This window comes from Chiloscyllium punctatum, chromosome 44, assembly GCF_047496795.1.
Source record: "Chiloscyllium punctatum isolate Juve2018m chromosome 44, sChiPun1.3, whole genome shotgun sequence".
In the NCBI taxonomy this organism is placed as follows: domain Eukaryota; kingdom Metazoa; phylum Chordata; class Chondrichthyes; order Orectolobiformes; family Hemiscylliidae; genus Chiloscyllium; species Chiloscyllium punctatum.
In genome coordinates, this window is record NC_092782.1 from 53,968,083 (window position 1) to 53,990,574 (window position 22,492).

A 22,492-nucleotide genomic window follows, 5' to 3' on the forward strand; every position below is an offset into this window, starting at 1 on the left:
ATGTCATGCCGTCACATCGAGTCGGGGAGGGGGATTGGGAAGATCAGGTTAGCCAGGCATGTGTGCGATGGGGCAGGGCCACACAGACCAGGGTGTCACAGAACAGGGGAAGAGGGGGAACAGTTTTTAGCTGTAACTTCTGGGGACATTGCACAGAAGCTGTCAATGATTAACGACCAAGTCTCTCGCCTTCAGCCAATGACCTAATCTTTTAACCCAAGTGGCTATCCTTACAGTAGGCACATCTGGTTTTATTAGAATGAACAGTGTTCACAGACACTGGGTTACAGGATCTTACTCTCCAATCTCAAAATAAAATTTGGGAGAGGTGTGAGCATTTTTTTTCTTGAATTAAAGAAACTCCACCCGGCAAACTTTCCATCTCCACACCTCCCACAACCTGCAGACCGTATAGTGGCAATCTTATGGAACATTCACTCACCAGGCACACAAAAACACTGCACTTCCACTCCGTGTTATAAAGATGCCGCTGAGACCAGTCAATTGCATCTTTTCACGAGGCAGCTGGAAGACTCTTTACACAATGAGGCCTCTATTTCTTCCCCCTTTCCAACAAAAAAAACACTGCATTCTCCCTTTTCAATAAAAAACACACTCACGACTATTATAATTCTCCATCTTGTATAGCCACACACTTTTAGCATCCATTAGCCACTTCACACCCAGTCCTGACGCCCTTTAACACACAAAATGTTGCAGAACGGCTGAGTGTCAAATTTGTGCACAATCGCCAGAGCTGTAATCTTCAGCACCCCGTTCAGTTTCATTTCTCCAAAGCCAGCTCCACACGTTTCTCTCCAACAAAACTCCAAGCTCTAGTTAAAAAATAAAAGGCGCTGGGAACATTTACAAACGACCACACTCTCGCTATGTTCAAGTGTCTCCTTACCTTCTGTCCGGTACCAGTCTGCAACTGTCAACCATTATCTTGGGCAGAAAGTCCAGTTGCAAAGAAGTCATGTTGCTCTTCCCCCCCCCCCCCCCTCCTCCTCCTCCTCCTCCTCCTCCTCCCCCCCTCACTGGAGCGAATAATTCACTCTACTCGTGTCTGATTCAACAACTGGTGCCTGCAGACGGATAGGAGCAGCTGCTTGGGCCTCCCAGGACTCAGCTTGCAGTGCAGTTGTCACATTTTTTTTTACACTTCCCCCAAAATCTCTGCAACAAAATTGAAACAAGAGGGGGGGGAAAAAAAAGGAGCTGTCACAGAGGTAACTGTCTAAAGAGCACCAGGTCCTGAAAGTAGGAGGTGCGTTTCTGATTTCAAAACTGCAGCCAGGATTAAGAGCTAACATGGAGAAGCTTATATACAACAGCTAGGAGCACCTTGACTCAATGATTCCAAGTGGCATGTCTGCCTAGTCAGCCACTGCACAGCACTTATTAACAGTTAAGCGCACTGAACTGCCATGGCTGGGCCAGATAGTGCAACAACGCTGAGGCACTTGCATTTATGTAGCACCCTGGTCACATCCCTAAAAACTGCCCGCAGTCAGAAAATGCAGACTTTTTTTGGTCACTGAGCAGCAGACAGTTTCGAGGCGAACCCATTAAGGGTGCTCTTTTAGGGATGTTTTACCAATTAAAGGCACGCCAAATCCCAGTTGTTATTGTGAGTGCCACCAGGTTTATAGATCACAGCTGGCAGGGGTGAAGGTCATGGGAGGCAAGACTAATCGCTGTGAATTACCAAAGATTCCCAACCCCCCCCCCCAGCTTGGGTTTGGGTTTTTCAGAGTGAAAAGTCTTTGTGAATCGCAGCAATTCTGCAGCTGACAGTGTGGAGGGTGAGTTTCAGCAGCTGAGCTGCTCTTTCAGGTAACATCCAAACAGCAAGCTGGGAGATGGCCCTCTCGGGGAGGGGTGGGGGGCGGGGGGTACGGCCACATCAGGTGGCAGAATGTATCTACTAGTCCAGAATGATATTGACTACGCACAAACGCAACATAATCGCCAAACATAGAACTAAAGGGGAGGCACGCCAACAGAGGATGGCGAGAATGTGCCACTTTTGACCATTCAAACCAAGTCTACAAATGGCTTTAAAAAGCCGTTACACAGTTGCTTGAGCATGGAAAATTTAAAGGGATAGGCAATAAGTGCAGGAGTAGGCCATCCAGTCCTTCAAGCCAGCACCACCATTCATCATGATCATGGCTGATTATCCACAATCAGAATCCTGCCTTATCCCCATAACCCTTGATACATCTATCTCCAAGAGCTCTATCCATCTCTTTCTTGAAAGTATCCAGAGATTTAGCCACCACTGCCTTCTGGGGCAGAGCATTCCATACACCCACCACTCTCTGGTGAAGAAGTTTCTCCTCAACTCTGTTCGAAATGGCCAACCCCTTATTTTTAAACTGTGTCCTCTGGTCCTGGACTCACCCATCAGCAGAAACATTCTGCCTGCTGGATGAGAGTCAAATTGGACAACAGAGCAATGCTAGCTAAAATTCAACGGGCCTAAAGGCCTGTTTCTAATCTATGTTATCTAGGTGTTTGAAGACCGATGTAATGTAAATGATGAACTGTTTTATAGCACCAATCTTCACTGTATCATCCTCTAAGTGGGACTGGGATTGTCCCAGAATCTCAGTAACGCACGGAGCTCCACTGAAGATGTTAAAAGGTTGCACAGAAACATCACAGCAGTTGGTAGGGAAGTGGTGACATGCTGGTGATAAAAATGGATGAGTAATCCAGAGGCCCAGGTCAACCATCTGGGGACCTGGGCTCAAATCCCACCATGGTCGCTGTGGGAATTTGCATTCAGCTTATAAAATCTGGAATTAAAAGCCAATATCAGTAATGGTGACCATGAAACTATTATTGATGGTTGCAAAAATGCATTAACATCGTTTCGGGATGAAAGCTGCGGGGCTCACGTGACCCCTCAGCAGCCATATGATAGTACGGCACTCAATTCAAGAGTGATTAGGATGGGCAACATCTTGCCAGTGACGCCCAAGTCCGTGAAAGAAGAAAGTAATGAAGGTGGCATCAGGCAGTGCAAGTAAAGTCCTGAGAGTGCTTTCTGGAGCTGAGGGCTTCTGTCATGATCTTCACCCAGCAACATTTCCTCATAATACAGCATCTGGAAATAACAAATGCTAGAGAGCACAGCGGGTCAGACAGCATCCATGGAGAGAAAGCAAGTTAATGTTTCGAGTTGACATGACTCTTCATTAGAGCAGAGCTCCTCAATTTGCTGCCAAATAAAGACATCTGACTGCTCGAAAGGGTCACGTTCACAAACATGCACCATGTCTGCACAGAAGACAACCATTTGACAGATAAAGTGGCACACAGATTTACATTTAGTTATCATGTCACTGCATAAAGTCTCTCAGTAGGTTTCATGTTGAATGACGGTGCTGCGGAGAGAAATGTAGCAGACATTTTGTGCATAGCAAGTCCCCATCAAAGGACGGACTGATTAATCGCAAAGTGCTGTCATACACAAACTGAAACTCTGCATCTCAATTTTTGTTGGAGCCTCTAACTAATTCATCAGAATATTCTTTGGAGCCAATAATTAAAAGGTTATTGAAAGCTATTGAAGACGAGATTGAGGAGTTCAATCCGAGTGGAAAAGACAGGGAGATGGTTTTAAAAGAAAACCTTATTAAATTTATGTAAATTCCATACCACATTAATGTGGAATATGGAGAAACTGCTGAAAATCTAATGTTTTTCTAATTCAGTTTATAATTGTAATTATTTCCACATTAAGGGGTTGATTCCATTAACACTTACATTCCCATTGCACTAATTGTAATGTAGCAGTGTGTGTAAATATGTGCCTGTGTGTGTATCTATGATCATTTGTTTCTTCATTCTCCTACATATAGCTCTGTATATATGTACATCTGCCCATTTGTATAGACACGTGTGTGCAATTACATTTGTGTCTGTGCGTGCATGTGTGGGCACGTGTGCGTGTGTATGTGTGTCTCACCATTTATCAAAGCCTTTTGTGCACTTTGCAAAACTCTTACAGACCAAAATCCCTGGAGAGAAAAGTGGTTTCAAAGCAGCTTTTAATCGTGGTGTCAGGGGTAAAGCGGTGTGTAAGTAGGTCACAGACTACACTCTAAGCTGCACAGGATATTGTTATAGCTAACATTTACACCACCGCGCAAATCTAAATGCTTCCCCCTTCCCCATGATTTAAAGTCAGCAGTAAAAAAGGCTGGTTAATTAAATAGAGAGAAATCACGAGCAGTTTCAGTGAAGAGAAAGCCCGAGTTGGTGCCGATAAACAAGGAAGGATGCTGCAGTGCGCTATTACTGACTTACTTTCTTACTGACCTATCTGTCTGCAATTAAAAGGGATATATTCAAAAATCCAACTCATTTACCCTGCTCGTAATCAAAGAATGAGAGGAAGAGGCCATTCAGTTCACCACACTTTAACTGGTGCTTTGAAAGTTCATCCCTCATCCTACCACCCTGTTCATTTACCCCACTTTCGGGGCAGGACTGGGGACTGAGAACGTTAGCGGTTGTTTTCACCAACCTTAACAAAGTGGCTCCAAAATGCACTGGGTATTCACTGGCATCCGTCTGGCTGAGGTTAGCTAACTTAGCAAGAGCCTACATTCAGTGACGGCCTAGCAGTGTTAGGCCGTCACTGTTAATTCAGACACTCAAGTAATGTTCTGGGGACCTGGGTTCAATTCCCAAGACAGCAGATGGTGAAATCTGAATTCAATAAAAATACAGAATTTCTTGTCTGATCAATTGTCAGGAAAACCCAGCTAGTTAATAATGTCCTTTAGGGAAGGAAACTACTGTCTTTTCCTGGTCTGGCCTACATGTGACTCCAGACCCACAGCAATGTGGTTGACTCTTAACGGCCCTCTGGGCAATTAGGGATGGGCAATAAATACTGGCCGAGAGAGTGATGCCTACGTCTGTGAATGAACAACAGAAAAACATCAAACCAACACCTTTTGTATGTGTTACAAATGATCCTATCTCACAGCTGCTCAATTTCCCAAATCAGTTGGACATCTATTTCCTTGGTCTGGTTTCCCAGTGGACTTCCTTTTCTTAAAGCCTCAGATCATGCTAAATTTGTTGGCAACGGGGCAGGACAAAGCAGTCTGATTTCCAGGAGGAAATCTGGGCATTTTCCTCTCTTTGAACGGAGGTATTACAGACTCTGATTGACACCTTTCCAACTCAGATCAGGAGTACAGCTTTCACACGTGGCTTTCACTATTTTAGTGACAGCCAAAGTTGGGATGCATTTAAGTGCCAACTAAATAAGTGCACGAGGGAGAAAGTAACGGACAAATACGCCGTTGGATGAGAGAGATGTAGCAGATTAAAAGAAGACATGTTAGAGCATAAATACCGATACTCAGTGATTGTGGCTGTAGGTCTGTTGCAGTGTTGTACATTTTAAGCTGTCCTCCTTGGGCATCACGTGTGTGTCTGGACAAACCTTTGCCCACATTGATCCTACTCCACTCAGGTCACCTGATTGGCACAGAGGCTCCAGGTGTCTCCAAAAGCACATAAATGACCTTGCCCATTGCTTGCTCATCCCAGGCTGGCAGGGGTTTTAGCTAGATAACGTCAATTCCCAGCCCTTTGTTCAGCACTGGTAGTCAGGTGACCAACAATCAAACAAGGAAACTTAAGGAAGGATTACATTAGATTCCCTACAGCATGGAAACAGGCCCTTCGGCCCAACAAGTCCACACCGACCCAAGATGTTGGAGAGAGAGTGCAGCGACAGTTTACCCAGACTGATTTTGGGATGGTAGGATTGATGTACAAAGACATGTGAATTGTCTGGGATTATATTGGCTGGAGTTCAAAAAAAGTTGGATGGAGCGGAATTTCACAGAAACCTGTAAAATTCTCACAGGATCACATGGCACGGTGGTTCAGTGGTTAGTACTGCTGCCTCACAGCGCCAGGGACTTGGGTTCGATTCCAGCCTCGTCTGTGTGGAGTTTGCACATTCTCCCCGTGCCTGCATGGGTTTCCACAATCCAAAGATGTGCAGTTCAGGTGATCTGGCCATGCTAAATCGCCCATAGTGTTAGGTGCATTAGTCAGGGTAGACATAGGGTAGGAGAATGGATCTGGGTGGGTTACTCTTCGGAGGGTCAGTGCAGACTTGTTGGGCCGAAGGGCCTGTTTCCATACTGTAGGGAATCTAATCTAATCTAAAGAAACTATCTTTGACTAGACAGGGAAGGATACTTCTGATGATGTGGGTGTCCAAAACCAGGGGTCACAGCTGAAGAGTACAGAGTAAACCATTTAGGATTGAGATGAGGAGGAATTTCCCACCAAGGGAGTGGTGAGCCTGTGGAATTCACCACCACAGAAAGCAGCCATGGCCCAAACGTTGTATGACTTCAAGAAGGAATTGGATGTAGCTGAAGGGGAAACAGTCTGTGAAGTTGGATGATCAGCTATGACCAAATGGCCTGCTCCTATTCCTATCTTCTATGTTTCTAATGCTAATGAATTGAAATGTGGAGATCTACAAAACAAAAGCTTCCTCTGACCTCTGGTAAGGGGTGGTGAGAGGGCTGGAGGAGGGAGAAATAGCCCAACACCTGTCCTTCTGCGACTCCTTTGAACAACAGGCTCTCAGACTGAACTCTCCAGCATTTGCTCTGATTCCTAACAATGGTTTAATTCTTCGCTTGGTTTGAATTACTCCCCTTGGTATGAGGTAAAACCTGACCATTTGTCTTCTGTGATTCTGGATGATTTGCTTTAACAACGCTCAAATATCTCCCGGGGCCCTTGCAGATTTACCTCAACTGAATTTCCTTGTCCTTTTAGGGACAGCACAGTGGCAACAGATAATGCCACACTGCTTCCCTTTTCTCACACGCAATAATCTCATTGACCTCGGTTTCTGGTATAGGTTGACTCATCAGCATTTTGTGCCCACCTTTATCTGCTGAACACAGGGACTCTTGCTGTCTGTATGAGTCCCAAGGGGCCAGCAGCCCTTCAGAATCTCACCTCTGCAGCCCCTCTCTGAAAAGGTGTGTTTTAATACTTCTCCCAATATCTAAACCATCTAAATTCCCCTATGCAGGATCACTGCATAGTGCTCTGGAATTTTATTTAATCTGTTATGAATATTTTTATTTTACCTGTTTATTTTAAGTTGTTAATTGAGGCATCACTGCAATGGAGACAAGCTAAATTAACAAAGGCCCAAAATCCAAATCCAGAAACTTCCGGGCCTGCCGAGCCCACCACCAGAGCACGTGGTGATTTACTCACTGAACCGGAACAGAAAATGTCTTTTTATTCTTGCAATCAGCAGATAACGGCCAACAGCTCTTTGCATCTAGCAATGTTAAGCTAAAAGGAAGTGAACTCGTCTCAATCTGACCCTGGCTGTGGTGCAAACAGGATGGAGAGGCCTCGATATTAGGGCTCTTGCCTGCCTCATCTCACAGCACTAGATGGGTAGATGCAGCAAACGTTGAATGTTACTAAAAACACGGGATACACACTTCACCAGCAAGGAAAGTGGTGACAAATTCCAAAACGACAGGAACCTAAAATGAAACCACACTGATGTCCAAAACCACGAGCAAGTAGTTTCTGCACTTAACTACGCACAAGCAGTCCTCTAGCATGCTCCCCCGCTGACTCAGTGGAAGATAATGTGTAACAGACACTTGCCTTTAACTCACGTGTGACTCTAGATTGCTGTCCACTGAATCCCGTTGAATTCCCTGGCCGTGGGTAGATAGGAATCTGCTTGAGTTTGTCGAAGGGTCCTGTCGTCCTGAAAGTGAACTCTCTATTTCTCAACCCTCGGTCTCTTGTCCACACAGCTGCAGAGCTGTGTTGCTGACGTTGTCAACCCCACCGGTACTTGCGAGATAGAAGTTATACTTCCTGTGCGCGCCAGGGTGAGTGAAAACCAAGCCATCGAGTATTAAATTAAACTGATGAGCACCGGTATAAAACACTGATGCGATTACAGTGTTGCCTTACTAAATCTGTCCAGACGACAGGTCAAGCCCCCACCAACCCCACAAAGATATTCCTCCATTTCCCCATTATAATGAATGGAAGGCTGTGCCTTGTCTTGTTGCCATCCTATACCTTTATAATGTCCACCTTTCTCTGATTGTCCTTCCTAGGGATGAAGAAGCCCCATCTTCAGCCTATATAGGAACAGAGGAATCAACAGCGGGAAGTGACCTTTCAACTTTGGTCAGATGAAAACTAAAGCGTTTAGAAATATCTAATTTTATGATTCATGTGTTTTAGGACTATAACTTCAAAAGTACAAACTAAATGCAAGATAGGTTGGAGAAAACTGGCTTTGAGAAGGTGATAGCCCTTACCCCCACACCAAGATAATGGCAGTTTAAAGAAGGTTTGATCTTTCTGTGAAGTTAAAGGTTTTATAACAAGAAACAACAGGTAGACCTCATAACACTTCCTGATTGAGCCTCATGGGATCGCAGTTGTTCTCATAGTTCCACATTATTCATGTCGGTCCCATAATCAAAGGGATATTTCAAAGGTAAAGTCCATTGTTTGAGTCTATATCCGAAACTTCCCGGGCATACCATGTTGCCATGGGCAGGGATTACAGGGAGGCTTTTGGTTTTGGGCTTCAGTGTGATTTCTCACAGAAACAGGCAGCTGCAGTCAGTCTTGGTATAGCTTTAAGAAGCTGAGAGAGAGAGAGAGAGAGAGAGAGAGAGAGAATCTGCCAGGAGGTGTAAAGTTGCAGGAACCAGCTGTAGGGGACAGTGAGAAGTCAGGGATGTTTCCATGTTGAAGGCACTACGCAAGAACTCACTGAGGCCAAAGCATGAACTGGGGAGCCTAAACTCATGAGGTGTTGAAGGAGAGTCAGGGATTCTCCCGGCAAGATTATTGTGGAAAGCACTGGAGAAATCTCATAGGGTTGGAAAGGAAGGGACTTTTGTCACTGGATCGTAGGAGGTTGAAGGGTGACCTCATAGAGGTTTATAAAATCATGAGGGGCATAGATAAGGTGAATGGCACAGCTTTTTCCTAGGGTGGGGGAGAGTTCAAGATGAGGGGGCATATTTTTAAGGTGAGAGGAGGAAGATTTAAAAAAAGACATGGAGGCATCTGTACTACACAGAGTGTGGTTCGTGTGTGGAATGAACTCCTAGAGGAAGAAGTGGATATGAGCACAGTTACAACGTTTAAAAAACATTTGGATAAGCACATGAATTGGACATTTTGGAGGGAAATGGGCCAAGTACAGGTAGGTGGGACTGGTTTAGTATGGAATTACGGTTGGCATGGACTGATTGGACCAAAGTGTCTGTTTCTGTGCTATGTGACTCTTTTCTATAAACACTGAAGGGAATCAAAGTGAGACCCTGAGAACTGTGAAACATCTTGGTTTGGTTCTTTGGAGAAGGAAAGGAGTAATCTAGACCCCACAACGTAACAGGGAATATGGGTGGGAATTAAAATTGAATGAGCATACAGTCATAGAGATGTACAGCATAGAAACAGACCCTTCAGTCCAACTTGTTCATGCCGACCAGATATCCCAACCTAATCTAGTCCCACCTGCCAGCACCCAGTCCATATCCCTCCAAACGCTTCCTATTCATATACCCATCCAGATGCAATTGTACCAGATTCCACCACTTACTCTGGCAGCTCATTCCATACACGTACCACCCTCTGCGTGAAAATGTTGCCTCTTAGGTCCCTTTTAAATCTTTCCCCTCTCACCCTAAACCTATGCCCCCTAGTTCTGGACTCCCTGACCCCAGGGAAAAGACTTTGTCTATTTATCCTATCCATGTCCCTCATAATTTTGTAAACCTCTATAAGGTCACCCCTCAGCCTCCAACGCTCCAGGGAAAACAGCCCCAGCCTGTTCAGCCTCTCCCTCAGATCAGATCTGTGTAGCTCAGATCCTCCAGCCCTGGCAACATCTTTGTAAGTCTTTTCTGAACCCTTTCCAAGTTTCACAACATCTTTCTGATAGGAAGGAGACCAGAACTGCATGCAATATTCCAAAAGTGGCCTAACCAATGTCTTCTACAGCCGCAACATGACCTCACAACTCCTATACTCAATACTCTGACCAATAAAGGAAAGCATACCAAACACCTTCTTCACTATCCTATCTACCTGCGACTCTAATTTTCAAGGAGCTATGAACCGGCACTCCAAGATCTCTTTGTTCAGCAACATTCCCTTGGACCTTCCCATTAAGTGGATAAGTCCTGCTAAGATTTGCTTTCCCACAATGCAGCACCTCGCATTTATCAAAATTAAACTCCATCTACCACTCCTCACCCCATGACCTCATCTGATCGAGATCCCATTGTAATCTGAGGTAACCTTCTTCGCTGTCCATTACACCTCCAATTTTAGTGTCATCTGCAAAATTACTAAGTATACCTCCAACGTTCACATCCAAATCATTTATATAAATGACAAAAAGTAGTGGACCCAACATTGATCCTTGTGGCATTCCACTGGTCACAGGCCTCCAGTCTGAAAAACAACCCTCCACACCTTTTATGTTTGAGCCAGTTCTGTATCCAAATGGCTAGTTCTCCCTGTATTCCATGAGACCTAACCTCGCTAACCAGTCTCCCAAGGGGAACCTTGTCGAAGACCTTTCTGAAGTCCACATAGATCACGCCCACCGCTCTGCCCTCATCAACCCTCTGTTATTTCTTCAAAAACTTTCTCCAGTTTCCTCATTTCCCCTCTCCCCACCTTGTCTCAGTCAAATCCCTCGAACTCAGCAGCGCCTTCCTAACCTGCAATCTTCTTCCTGACCTCTCCGCCCCCACCCCACTCCGGCCTTTCACCCTCACCTTGACCTCCTTCCACCTATCGCATTTCCAGCACCCCTCCCCCAAGTCCCTCCTCCCTACCTTTTATCTTAGCCTGCTGGACACACTTTCCTCAATCCTGAAGAAGGCCTAATGCCCGGAACGTCGATTCTCCTGCTCCTTGGATGCTACCTGACCTGCTGCGCTTTTCCAGCAACACATTTTCAGCTATTTCTACAAAAACTCAATCAAGTTCATGAGACATGATTTCCCAAGCATAAAGCCATGTTGACTATCCCTAACTGCAGGAAATCTAATCTAAATCTAAAAAATACATGTAAATATTGTCCCTCAGGATTCCCTCCAACAACTTGCCCACCACCGACGTCAGGCTCACTGGTCTGTAGTTCCTTGGCTTGCCCTTACCACCCTTCTTAAACAGTGGCACCATGTTAGCCAACCTCCAGTCTTCCAGCACTTCACCTGTGACTATCGATCATACAAAGATCAGTACTCTGTTAAGACTTTTAGGTTTGAAGCATTGGATTAATGATGCACAGCATTAAGTGAATAGGAATTTGGTTTGAAAAGAATTACATTTTTGTTGTTTAAAAGGTAAAAGGCTGATGACATAATTCTCTCAGTTAATAACTGGGAAATCGAATCTGTTTCTAAAGTTGCTGGTCTCCACTGAGGTAGTTATGCTTGCCAACTTCTGATCAACACTGAATTTATTTATCCTTCCATCTTCCGGCTTCATTTCCTTGCAGCTGATTCTTTTTGTGGTCTATGACTTTCCTTTATTCGACATGACTAGCCCTTTATCTGTACTAAATGCTCACTTTATTCTTTTGATTCGCCTCCTCTTGTTAAATTCCAAGTTACTCGAGAGTGTTAAAGAAACCAACAGTTTAGTTGAGTTGAAACAAAAAAAACACAGCACTACTCACAAAACATCAAATGACTCTTAAAGGAGCCATGGGTCGAATTGTGGTCTCCCTCAGGCTTTTTAAACTTGAAGCCCTTTATCCCGCAGTTGTATTTCTCAGCTTTAAAACAATTTGCCCAGGCCACCATACAGTGCTGTAATTGACCCTGACCACCAGGCACTTGGAGGGTTCTGTCTCAGTGAATGTGATTTTGTAATTCTGCAGAGACAGAAGATGGGCTGTGCCCTTAAATAAGACATCAACCGAAAACAAACACATTTTCAGTTAATGATGCAAGAACTCATTCTCAGCATCTAAATGTTTCAGGCCTTGCCTGCATAATGACTGAAATCAAGGTGGGAATGATATATACCTCCCGTCAAATAGTGCTGACTGCTTGGCACACATGCCCACAGCATCTGCTACATACAAGTAATGCCAACCCACTGTTGAGGAAGGGTGAAAAGATTGCCAATATCCAATCAGGTCACGTAGTTCCCATCTTTCTAAATTTGAACAAGTCCTCCACCCGTTCTGACAATGGGCCTTTAATGAACAGCATACATCAGAGATCGGTTTCTGGGCTACCATCTTCACCCTCCACATAAAACCTTTGCTCAGCATCGACCACATTCTTCAATGACTACAAAATGAGCCATTTATTTGCTGAACAAAACTTCACGAGAGGCCTCAGAGAAATCTGAATTCCGTCCCACTGAATGGATGATTGAAAAAGCACAATGCTCTCCAAACCCAGCAGTGTTGTGGGGTGTGAATATGCAGCCCACAGCTGCAACCACCATGCTGTAATGTTTGATTCACTAACAACAAAGTTCAATGATTATTGAAGTTCTGAGCTAGATGCGTTTCAATTTCCTGTGATTATTTGGCAAAACCCATAGAGAACTCAACTCGAATCCTTGACATTGTACTCTCAGCTCCTTCCACAGAAATCAAAATCCGCTTGGGATGTGCAAGGCTGGGATTCCTTCTTGGAGCAGGCTTACTCAACACTTTGAGTCATAGCATTGAAACTGACTCTTCGGTCCAACTCATCTGTGCCGACCAGATATTCCAACCCAATCTAGTCCCATTTGCCTGTACCTGGCCCATATCCCTCCAAACCCTTCCTATTCATATACCCATCCAGGTGCCTTTTAAATGTTGTAATTGTACCAGCCTCCACCACTTCCTCTGGCAGCTCATTCCATACACACCACGCTCAGCGTGAAAAAGTTGCCCCGTATATTGTTCCCCTCTCACACTAAACCAATGTCCTCTTGTTCTGGACTCCCCCCCACAACCCCATCCCAGGGAAAATACTTTATTTATTTACACTATCCATGCCACTCGTGACTTTATAAACCTTTATAAGGTCACCCCTCATCCTCCGATGCTCTCCCATCTTATTTTACAATCACGTATTGCATGTTAACAACAGAACAGAATAGAATCCCACGTGTACAAACAGTCCATTCAGCCCAACAAGTCCACACCAACTCTCTGAAGAGCCTTCTACCCAAACCCATCCCCCTACCCTATCCCTGCATTTCCCCTGGCTAACACACACAAAATATACATCTCTGAAGACTATGGGTAATTTAGCATGGCCAATCCACCTAACTTGCACATGAAAGAAACCAGAGCACCAGGCGGAAACCCACGTAGACAGGGGGAGAATGTGCAACCTCCACACAGACAGTCGCCTGAGGCTGGCATCAAACCCAGGTCCCTGGTGCTGAGAGGCAGCAGTGCTAACCACTGAGTCACCGTGCCGCCCCAGTGAGGAAAATGATACACTTGCTGGAATTCAACCAACAGATCCCCACAGATAATTGTGAGCATATGTAGCCAGGGATGGTGCATGAAACTAACGGACTGTTGTAAAAACCAACTCATGACTTTTTAAGGGAGGAAATGTGACATTGTCACCTGGTCTGACTTACACATGACTCCAGACCCACATCAATGTGGTCGACTCTTAACTGCCCTCCAAAATGGCGTAGCCAGCGACTCGGTTGGATAAGGATGGCAACAAATGCTGGCTCTGCCAGCCATGCTCACATTTTATAAATTAACACAAATAAACAGAGGCTTTGACTGAGTGGGTATTCATCAGGCCACTCACGAACAAAATGAGGAAACGCTTCTTCCCGTAAAGGATAGTGGAATTGTGAAACTCCCTTCCACAACAGCCAACAGAATTCTGAAGGCTAATATTGATGAGCTTTCAATCGTTCAGGATGCCCAGGATAAACATCCCAGTTCCTGACGAGAATGGAGAGGATTGCTTTACTCTCAAGTCAATCAGGTCTGGAGTTGGTACTGCTGCGAGTGGCGAGAACTGACTTATTACACAAGTTGCGTTTCTTACAATTTGTAGAGACCCCCTTAAACAAACACTCTCAATAGAATTCGCTTTGGTGTTTGTTTTGTTTGCTATGAAATCTACTGTTTGGTTGATAATAAATCCAGCCTTGCCTCGAACTCCTCGGCTCACACAGCCATGTCAATAGGTAATCCAGTGCAAGCCAATGGAGTGGTGGAGTTTAGATTAGAGTGGTGCTGGAAAAGCACAGCAGTTCAGGCAGCATTCGAGGAGCAGTAAAATCGATGAATACAGCTGTATTCCTAATGAAGGGCTTTTGCCCGAAACGTCGATTTTACTGCTCCTCGGATGCTGCCTGAACTGCTGTGCTTTTCCAGCACCACTCTAATCTAGACTCTGGTTTCCAGCATCTGCAGTCATTGTTTTTACCCAATGGAGTGGTGGTAAAGAGTATGGCTGATCTGATTAAACAGTAGCACAGGCTCAAAGAGCTGAATGACGTACTGCTGCTCCTTTAATTCCTAAAGTTACAAAAGTGCCATTTAGATCCATCCCCTACTTGTATTTAGTGTCCTTGGCTCTACCATGATCATTTGTATATGTCCAGTGCACGACTCACTGTAAAAATAAAAACAGGAAAAGGTGGCAATGAAGAGATCAGCGAGTAGAAATTCTGCAGGAGCTTTTCTTTTGGTGCAGACTAGGTGGGTAAATATGGCATTAGGTGGGTAAATATGGTTCAGTGGTCGCACTCTCACCTTGGGACCCTGCAAACTGTGGGTTCCATCCCCACTCCATGGCCTTGTGCTCATAATCCAGACGTGAAAGTGCAATGTCCACTGAGGTTCAACTATATCATGGTCTAATGAGACCACGTCTCTAGATTGTGCTTTAACATTTTTCTCAGCTGTGTTTATCCTCGCTGAGATGTTGAAGACAATAGCAGTTATTTTGGCCCGAGGTAAGAGTAAGTGATGGAATCCCAGACTTTTGTTTCAGCAACTTTGCAAAGTTGGTTTCTCTGCCCAGTTTGTGTACTATATGACATAGGAAGGGGAGTAGGCCATTCAGCCCCTTAAGCCTGTCCTGCCATTCAATGAAATCATGGCTGATCTGTGGCCTAACTCCATGTAATTGCCTTTGGCCCTTATCCCTTAATATCTTTGCTTAACAAAAATTATCGATACACACAGATTTAAAATTAACCACAGACCTAGCATTCCAGAATAGAGTGGTGCTGGAAAGCACCAGGGCATCAATGTGGACTTTACCAGTTTCCTCATTTCCCCTTCCCCCACCTCACCCCAGTTCCAAACTTCCAGCTTAGCACTGTCCCCATGACTTGTTCTCCCTGCCTATCTTCTTTTCCACCTATCCACTGCACCCTCCTCTCTGACCTATCACCTTCATCCCACCCCCATCCACCCATTGTACTCTTTGCTACCTTCCCCCACCCTCCTCCCTGACCTATCACCTTCATCCCCACCCCCACTCACCTATTGTACTCTATGCTGCTTTCTCTCCAACCCCACCCTCCTCTCATTTATATCTCCACCCTGCAGGCACTCTGCATGTATTCCTGATGAAGGGCTTTTGCCCGAAACATCGATTTTCCTGCTCCTCGGATGCCGCCTGAACTGCTGTGCTTTTCCAGCACCACTCTATTCCGGAATCTGGTTTCCAGCATCTGCAGTCTTTGTATTTACCACAGATCTAGCATCAACTGTCTTTTTGGGAGAGAGTTCCAAACCTCTACTACCTTTATTGTGTAGAAATGCTTCCTAACATATCTCCTGAGAGGTCTGGCCCTAATGTTTAGACCAAGTCCCCTAGTTCTAGGATGTCTGACCAATTGAAATAGTTCACCTTAATTGTGTCTTTTCCTTTTAATATCTTGAAAACTTCAATTAGATCTTTCCTTAACCTTAAAACATTCGTATAATTTGAATAATATCTCCTCAGGACATGACCCTTGAAGTCCACGTTTCATTCTTGTAAACCTACATTGTTTTCCCTCCAAGGTCAATATATACTCCCTAAGATTGTGATGCCCAGAACTGCTCATAGTATTCCAAGTGGATCTAACTGGAGTTTTTTTACAGCTGCAGCATAACCTTGGCAACCTTATACTCCAGACCCCCTATAAAGTACACAAATCTGTGGATATGATGGTATTGAACAGGTTGCCCATTATTTGTTTTGCTGTTCACTCTTGCAAACATTTTAATGCAGTTTTTATATTGCAGGCATTTGACAGTGCCGGGAAGGAAGTAAAAAGATCATTGAGTCAACATCGAGAGGTGACAGCATTTTCCAAAGAAGCAAGCTTGTGTTTTGGAAATGATTTTCTTTTTGTGAAAGGAAAAACTGATTGAACTGCGCAAAAACCCTGATAAACCCTAAACACCAATGTTGCAGTGAAAACCATAAATGTTGGAGATCACAGTGGGCCAGGCAGCATTCGTGGAGACAGCAAGCTAATGTTTTGAGTCTAGCTGATGCTTCATCAGAACTGGTGAAGATTTGATGAATAGTCATCTAGCCTTGAAACGTTAACTTGCTCTCTGAAACGTTGACTTCTCCAACTCCTGATGCTGCCTGGTTGGCTTTGATGTTCCAGCCTCCTCTTGTCTACGGATGCTGCCTGACCCATTGTGATCTCCAGCATTTTTCATAGATTCCAGCAACTGCAGTAATTTGCTCCTCCAGTGCTGCAGTTTTTGGATTGACCCATGCACCTCGAACCAAAGGAGGCAATCAGATTTGAAATCAATGACTGTTTTTGCTACAACAAAATGTTGAACAAATGAAGATATGTGAAAGTCGTAAGTGCAAGGGCAAATCTGAATGAAAACTTTGGAGTCTTAGTGCCAAGTTCCACACGTCAGAAGACAATGCTATAGTGAGGCTACTGTATGGATCTGAAGGAATTTCCACACTATAGGAGGTCCTGTTTGTCAGAAACAGAGACATTAAAGCACACAGTTGAATGGAGAAGATCCTGTGATACTGATTGAAGAATAGGGTGCTCTCCCTGTCCAATATTTATCCCTCAACCAACAACACCAAGACAGACCATTGACTCATCAGCACATTGCTGATAGCGACAGTGTGCAGAGTTTATACATTTACTGCTACATTGGAAGATTACAAATTGTGACATTATAAAAGTGCATCGCTCACCGTGAAGCAACTGTGAAATGTCCTGAGGGCATGAAGGACGCGTTGGACGTGGGAGCCATTTCTCACCTTGTTCTTTTGAACTGGCTGCCTGAAGTCATCCCAGGACATCATGGACCATGAGCCCTCCACTCCCAAAACCACAGCCCCGCCACCCCCGCCCACATCACAAAATTTCCACCTGTGAAATCACAGCAACCTTCAAACCAGAGAAAGCCTGGTATTCTGACTCTGTTAACTGCAAAGTTATAAGTGGCCTTATAAAGATGAAATGTTTCATGAGTTGGTGCATTCAGTCTGTGCGTTGGTTTGACTTGGAATGGGGGTGGGGGGGTTGATGGGGGGCATGGGGGTGTGAGGAGGGAGGGGGGCACTGTGAAGAAAGAAAAGCAAGAACCTTACCATGGCAAGTTAGGATTTGCTGCAAGGCCCATAATTTATAGTAGCTGGCTTGCAATTCAGTTGATGGTTTTAAGACACAAGGTGGTCTTGCCAAATGGCTGAGGTACAGTTCGCCTAACAGTAATTTAAAAATTATTTAAGACCTATGCCAATTAGGAGCCAATTTATTTTTCTCATACACAGTCAAAATGAATAATGGGAAGCGAATTGAAATTAAGTGTTCCCATTGTGACTTTCAACATGCCACAGAGACCACTGTCCTGCTAAAACCGTCACAGGGTTTCAGAACCAGCCACGGACAATTAAAGTTTATCCCTACTCATTTACTTGTAGACTTGTGTTTTGAAACCGCAATGGAAAATAAAATTGTAAAATAATAATCAGTCCAGCCTGTTTTGGCCAAGATCAGCTCTCATTACTTCCAGACATCAGGAGAAAAACCAGCACTGTTAGTACTCCTCAGATTTCCTCCACCCAGTTCCTACAACATAGACTCTGAATTAATTACAATCAAAAGAAAAAAAACCTTGTATTTATATCATGCCTTTCACTGTTCCAATGTAGCTGTGCGAATCAATGAAGTAACAAACAGTACAATCCGTGTACAGTAACAAATGTCCTTTTTCATTGAAGTAATACTGGTTGTGGGGCAAACATTGGCCAGAGCACTGGAGAAATGTCCTCTGCTCCTACTTGATATATCACAGGGTTTGTTGTTGGAATTTCTTTGCGTATAGTAACAGAAAAAATAGATGCAAGAGTAGGCTCTTTTGGCCCACTTCGGCAATTTGGCTGCAATGTTTTCTCGTGTTCCAGTAGTAACTATTTAACAAAACGTTGGTTGTAAACACTTTGGGAGACTGGATGTAGGGTTTGCCCACTGAGCTGAAGGATCATTTCCAGTTGTTTCATCACCCTACTAGGTAACATCTTCAGTGGGCCTCCAGGCTGATGATTCCTGCTTTCTATTCTACGTTTGGGTTTCTTTGGGTTGGAACAGGAAATGACATCACCAGATGACATGACATCACCAGCCCAAAGAAACCCAAACATATAAATAGAAAGCAGGAATCAGCAGCAGTGCTTCGTCCAGAGGCCCACTAAAGATGTTACTTAGAGGGTGACGAAACATCTGGAAATGAACCTTCTAGCTCAGCGAGCAAACCTACATCCAGAACCTCAACCTGAGCTACAAATCTTCTCAAAACTCGCTTTGGGAGACCCTGAGGCTGAGCTGCTAAGTAAACATTAGCTTGATCTTTCTTTGGGATGTGCTCTGCTGGTCTGCTGTTACCTGCCCATCAACTCATAAAGCACAGGCCAAAGGTGCATGACTTTGGGACGTGCGTGCCCTATATGTGCCAGGAGCAATTGCTTCAGAATATCCTAAGTGAATAATTCTTCCAGACAATTGGCACAAACATGGTGTGCTGAATGCCCATCTTTTGAGCAGCATTGTTCTGAGCAAAGGCTAAACAGGTTAGGACTCTAGTCACTGGGGTTTAGAACAAGATGGGTGATCCCATTGAAACATGGGATTATTAAGGGGCATGACAGGGTAAATGTTGGGAGAATGTTTCCCCTCGTGGGAGAGTCAAGGACCAGACAGCACAGTCTCATTAAAATGGGCATCAATTTAAGACTGAGATAAGGAGGAATTTCCTCTCTTAGGGTTGAGGGTCTTTGGAATTCCTTGCTGCAGAGATCTGTGGAGACAGAATCCTTGTGTATATATAGGGCTAAGTTAGATTTTTGATCAGTCAGGGAATTAAGCAGTACAGGGAATGGCAGGAAGGTGGATGTGAGGAGAGATGGATCAGCCATGATTCTATTGCATGGTGGAACAGTCTCGAGGGGCCGAATGGCCTACTCCTGTTCCTATTTCTTATGGCCATTCCTGCTGAGGCTGAATACAGATTCCCTCTATTTTCTTCCTGTTCACCACCCATTTTTACAAACATTATCCTGTTTAAATGGGCAGACATAACATGCGGAAACTATGATCACAATTTGTGTGAGAAAGGAACTGAGGCAGAAGAAGCAGTTGCCCCCCTGTGTACACACGAGGATAATTCAGTTGGAATTTTACTATAAGTCAAAGTGCAGTGAATGGCAGGAATGCAATTGCCTCTCTCAGCTAGTGGACTTGCATCAATTAAAAGATTAGGATGAGGCAAATGTTAATCTCTGACTGTGAATTCCCTCAAAGTTACACTTACGGCAACAGTGTAACTCTGCCGAATGTGTGGTGGAAAACACACCAAACATGGATTGTTCTCATTCACGAGGTAGGGAGACAGAACTGGAGCAGGAGCAAATCCTACAATACTGCTACTGGACTGAGGTCTCTTGTTTGAGGGAAATAAATACACCAATTCCTGTGTATCTGAAAGCATTGGGCATTTGTAGCAAACAGGGTGAGGCCTACACGGCGAAGTTTCCTCACCTGAAGCATTTTTGGAGGAACCGGCTGAATGGGAAGGAGAGGGTGATCACTGCACAGAAGCTGCTGTCACTCAATAGGAGCAATAACCTCATCCATTCTAAGAATCCTTAGCGAGTTTTGAGAAGATTTGTAGCTCAGGTTGAGATTCTGGATGTAGGTTTGCTCACTGAGCTGAAAGGTTCATTTCCAGACGTTTCGTTACCCTATTAGATAACATCTTCAGTGGGCCTCGGGCGAAGCACTGTTGATAATTCCTGCTTTCTATTTATATTTATATTTATAAATGGAAAGCAGGAATTATCAGCAGTGCTTCACATAAGGCCCACTGAAGATGTTCCCTAATAGGGTGACGAAACCTCTGGAAATGAACGTTCCAGCTCAGCAAGCAAACCTACATCCAGGTTCTAAGAATCCATTTTGATCAACCTGGATACACTACCAAGCCCAGTGTCTGTATTTCCTGCTTCTGATATAACCTGCCACTGTGTGATCTAGGAGGCAGCTCAGCACAACTTTCTCAAGGGGAATTAGGAATTGACAATAAATATTGGCCTCATCAGCGACACCCACATCCCATGAGTGAAAAGAATTTAAATACTCACAAGAGTGAAAATGGCTGTATATAACCCCTGTGCTCATAGATGTAATTGGGCTTCCTGTTCTTCAGCTTCAAATGTGTTCATGGCTCTATCCCTTCTTAACTCTGTTAACATCTCTGTTCATGTAGCCAAAGGGCATTAAAAGCAGCACCTTCGGTGGATAAACAAACAAAGGGTAACAAAACACTGGAGATCACAGCAGGCCAGGCAGCATCCACAGAGAGAGAGATAGCAAGCCAATGTTCTGAGTCTCAATGACTCTTCGTCACAGCTGACGTAACGTGTGGAGGGAGCAGTACTTAAGCAATAGTTGGGAGTAGGGGTTTTGGTGCTGTGGAGTGCTGGGCGAGAGAGGCTGCTGATAGTGCAGCTCAAGTGACAGGACGGTGAGACTGGCAGAACAATGATGAGAGTTGATAAAATGTGGTGCTGGAGAAAGTGCAGCAGGTCAGGCAGCATCTGAGGAGCAAGACAGTCAACGTTTCCAGTGTAACTCTTCATCCCAATGAAGGATCATGCCCAAAACGTCGACTCTCCTGCTCCTCGGATGCTGAGTGACCTGCTGTGCTTTTTCCTGCACCACACTTTATCAACTCGGACTCTCCAGCATCTGCAGTCCTCATTTTCTTCTAGAACAGTAGGTGTGTCTAGCTGCCAGGCCGGAAAGAACAGACAGTCCCACTGGAGTTGGGGAGAGGGAAGAGAGGACATAATGCAGATTAAGTGCATTCTCTATCACTCTCAGCAGCCTTTCTCTCAAGAAGTCCACCTCTCACCCCCCTCCCCCAATTACATAAATGTTGTCCCCTCCACAGTTCACTTCAGCTCTGATGAGGAATCATCTGGACTCAAAATGTTAGCTTGCTCTCTCTCCATGGATGCTGCCTGACCCCCCTGTGATCTCTAGCATTTTTGTTTAGTACAGATTGAAGCATCTGCAGCAATTTGCTCAAACAATAGGGAATCTTGTTTTCTGCATCAAGGGGTGTGGAATATAAATGTTACAGGTTTTGCTGAATCCAGATACCGATTGAACACTCTACACACATTATAGGAAAGATGTCGAGAGAGCAAAGTAGGGACAGTGCAGGTTCACTAGAATTCTTCCTGGTTGGAGGAAGACTGGAAAAATGCTCTGTGGTTTGTTAGAACAGGGACCAAGTTGAGGGGATGGTTTGGTAGGTGTTGTTTAAAATTCTGAAGGGATGTGATGAATACAAACTGGCCATTTCCAGTGTCAGAAACATCTAGAATGAGGGTAATATGAGGACAAAGAGCAAGAAAAGCATTCAACACAAGGTTTCACAGCTGAGAAGGTGCTACTAGAGTTAACTAGACAGTGGCTAAAGGAGAGGGTACTCTGAAGACATTGAGAAACAGGTCAAACGCATGGAATTAGAAATACTGTTCATGTCAAAGATCAACATCAACATACAGCTCATTAAGCTGAATGTGTCCATGTTCTTCTTTCTAGATAACTCTAAACCTATCTTCCATCCACCTTTTTCAGAGATGTTATGACACATCTTTGGAGTAGGTGTGACTTGAATCTAGACCTTCTGTCTCCAGAGGATGGGACACTATCGCTGTGCCAGAAATACCCTCGAGATAATTCTATATGCTAAAGGCCTCCTCTCACTTCCACTGGGAAATCATGGAAATGACAACAATGGCCTACATCAGAGCTTCATGTCAGAAACTTTCTGACAGCAGACTATAAACCTTCAGAAACCACAGGCCCCACTCTTTTAAACTGAGCCTTTACCAAGTTTAAATACTTTGCTGTA

General features: G+C 44.5%; 1 protein-coding gene across 29 annotated transcripts in view; it reads right to left on the minus strand.

Annotated features, from left to right (window-relative positions):
* Window positions 1-22,492, minus strand: part of celf2 (cugbp, Elav-like family member 2) — a 985,143-nt gene that overhangs the window by 326,740 nt on the left and 635,911 nt on the right. The window contains exon 1 of one of the 29 annotated variants that reach the window (XM_072562984.1): window positions 7,702-7,831. The exons of 26 other annotated variants lie outside the window; for them this stretch is intronic. Coding sequence is in view for 1 of the 3 variants with exons in the window: in XM_072562964.1 (XP_072419065.1) it covers window positions 911-981 (71 nt within the window). In the remaining 2 variants the exon portion in view is untranslated. Of the gene's footprint in view, window positions 1-442; window positions 463-910; window positions 998-7,701; window positions 7,832-22,492 lie in introns of those variants that run through there. 2 more of the 29 variants (XM_072562964.1, XM_072562966.1) reach the window with 2 other exon arrangements.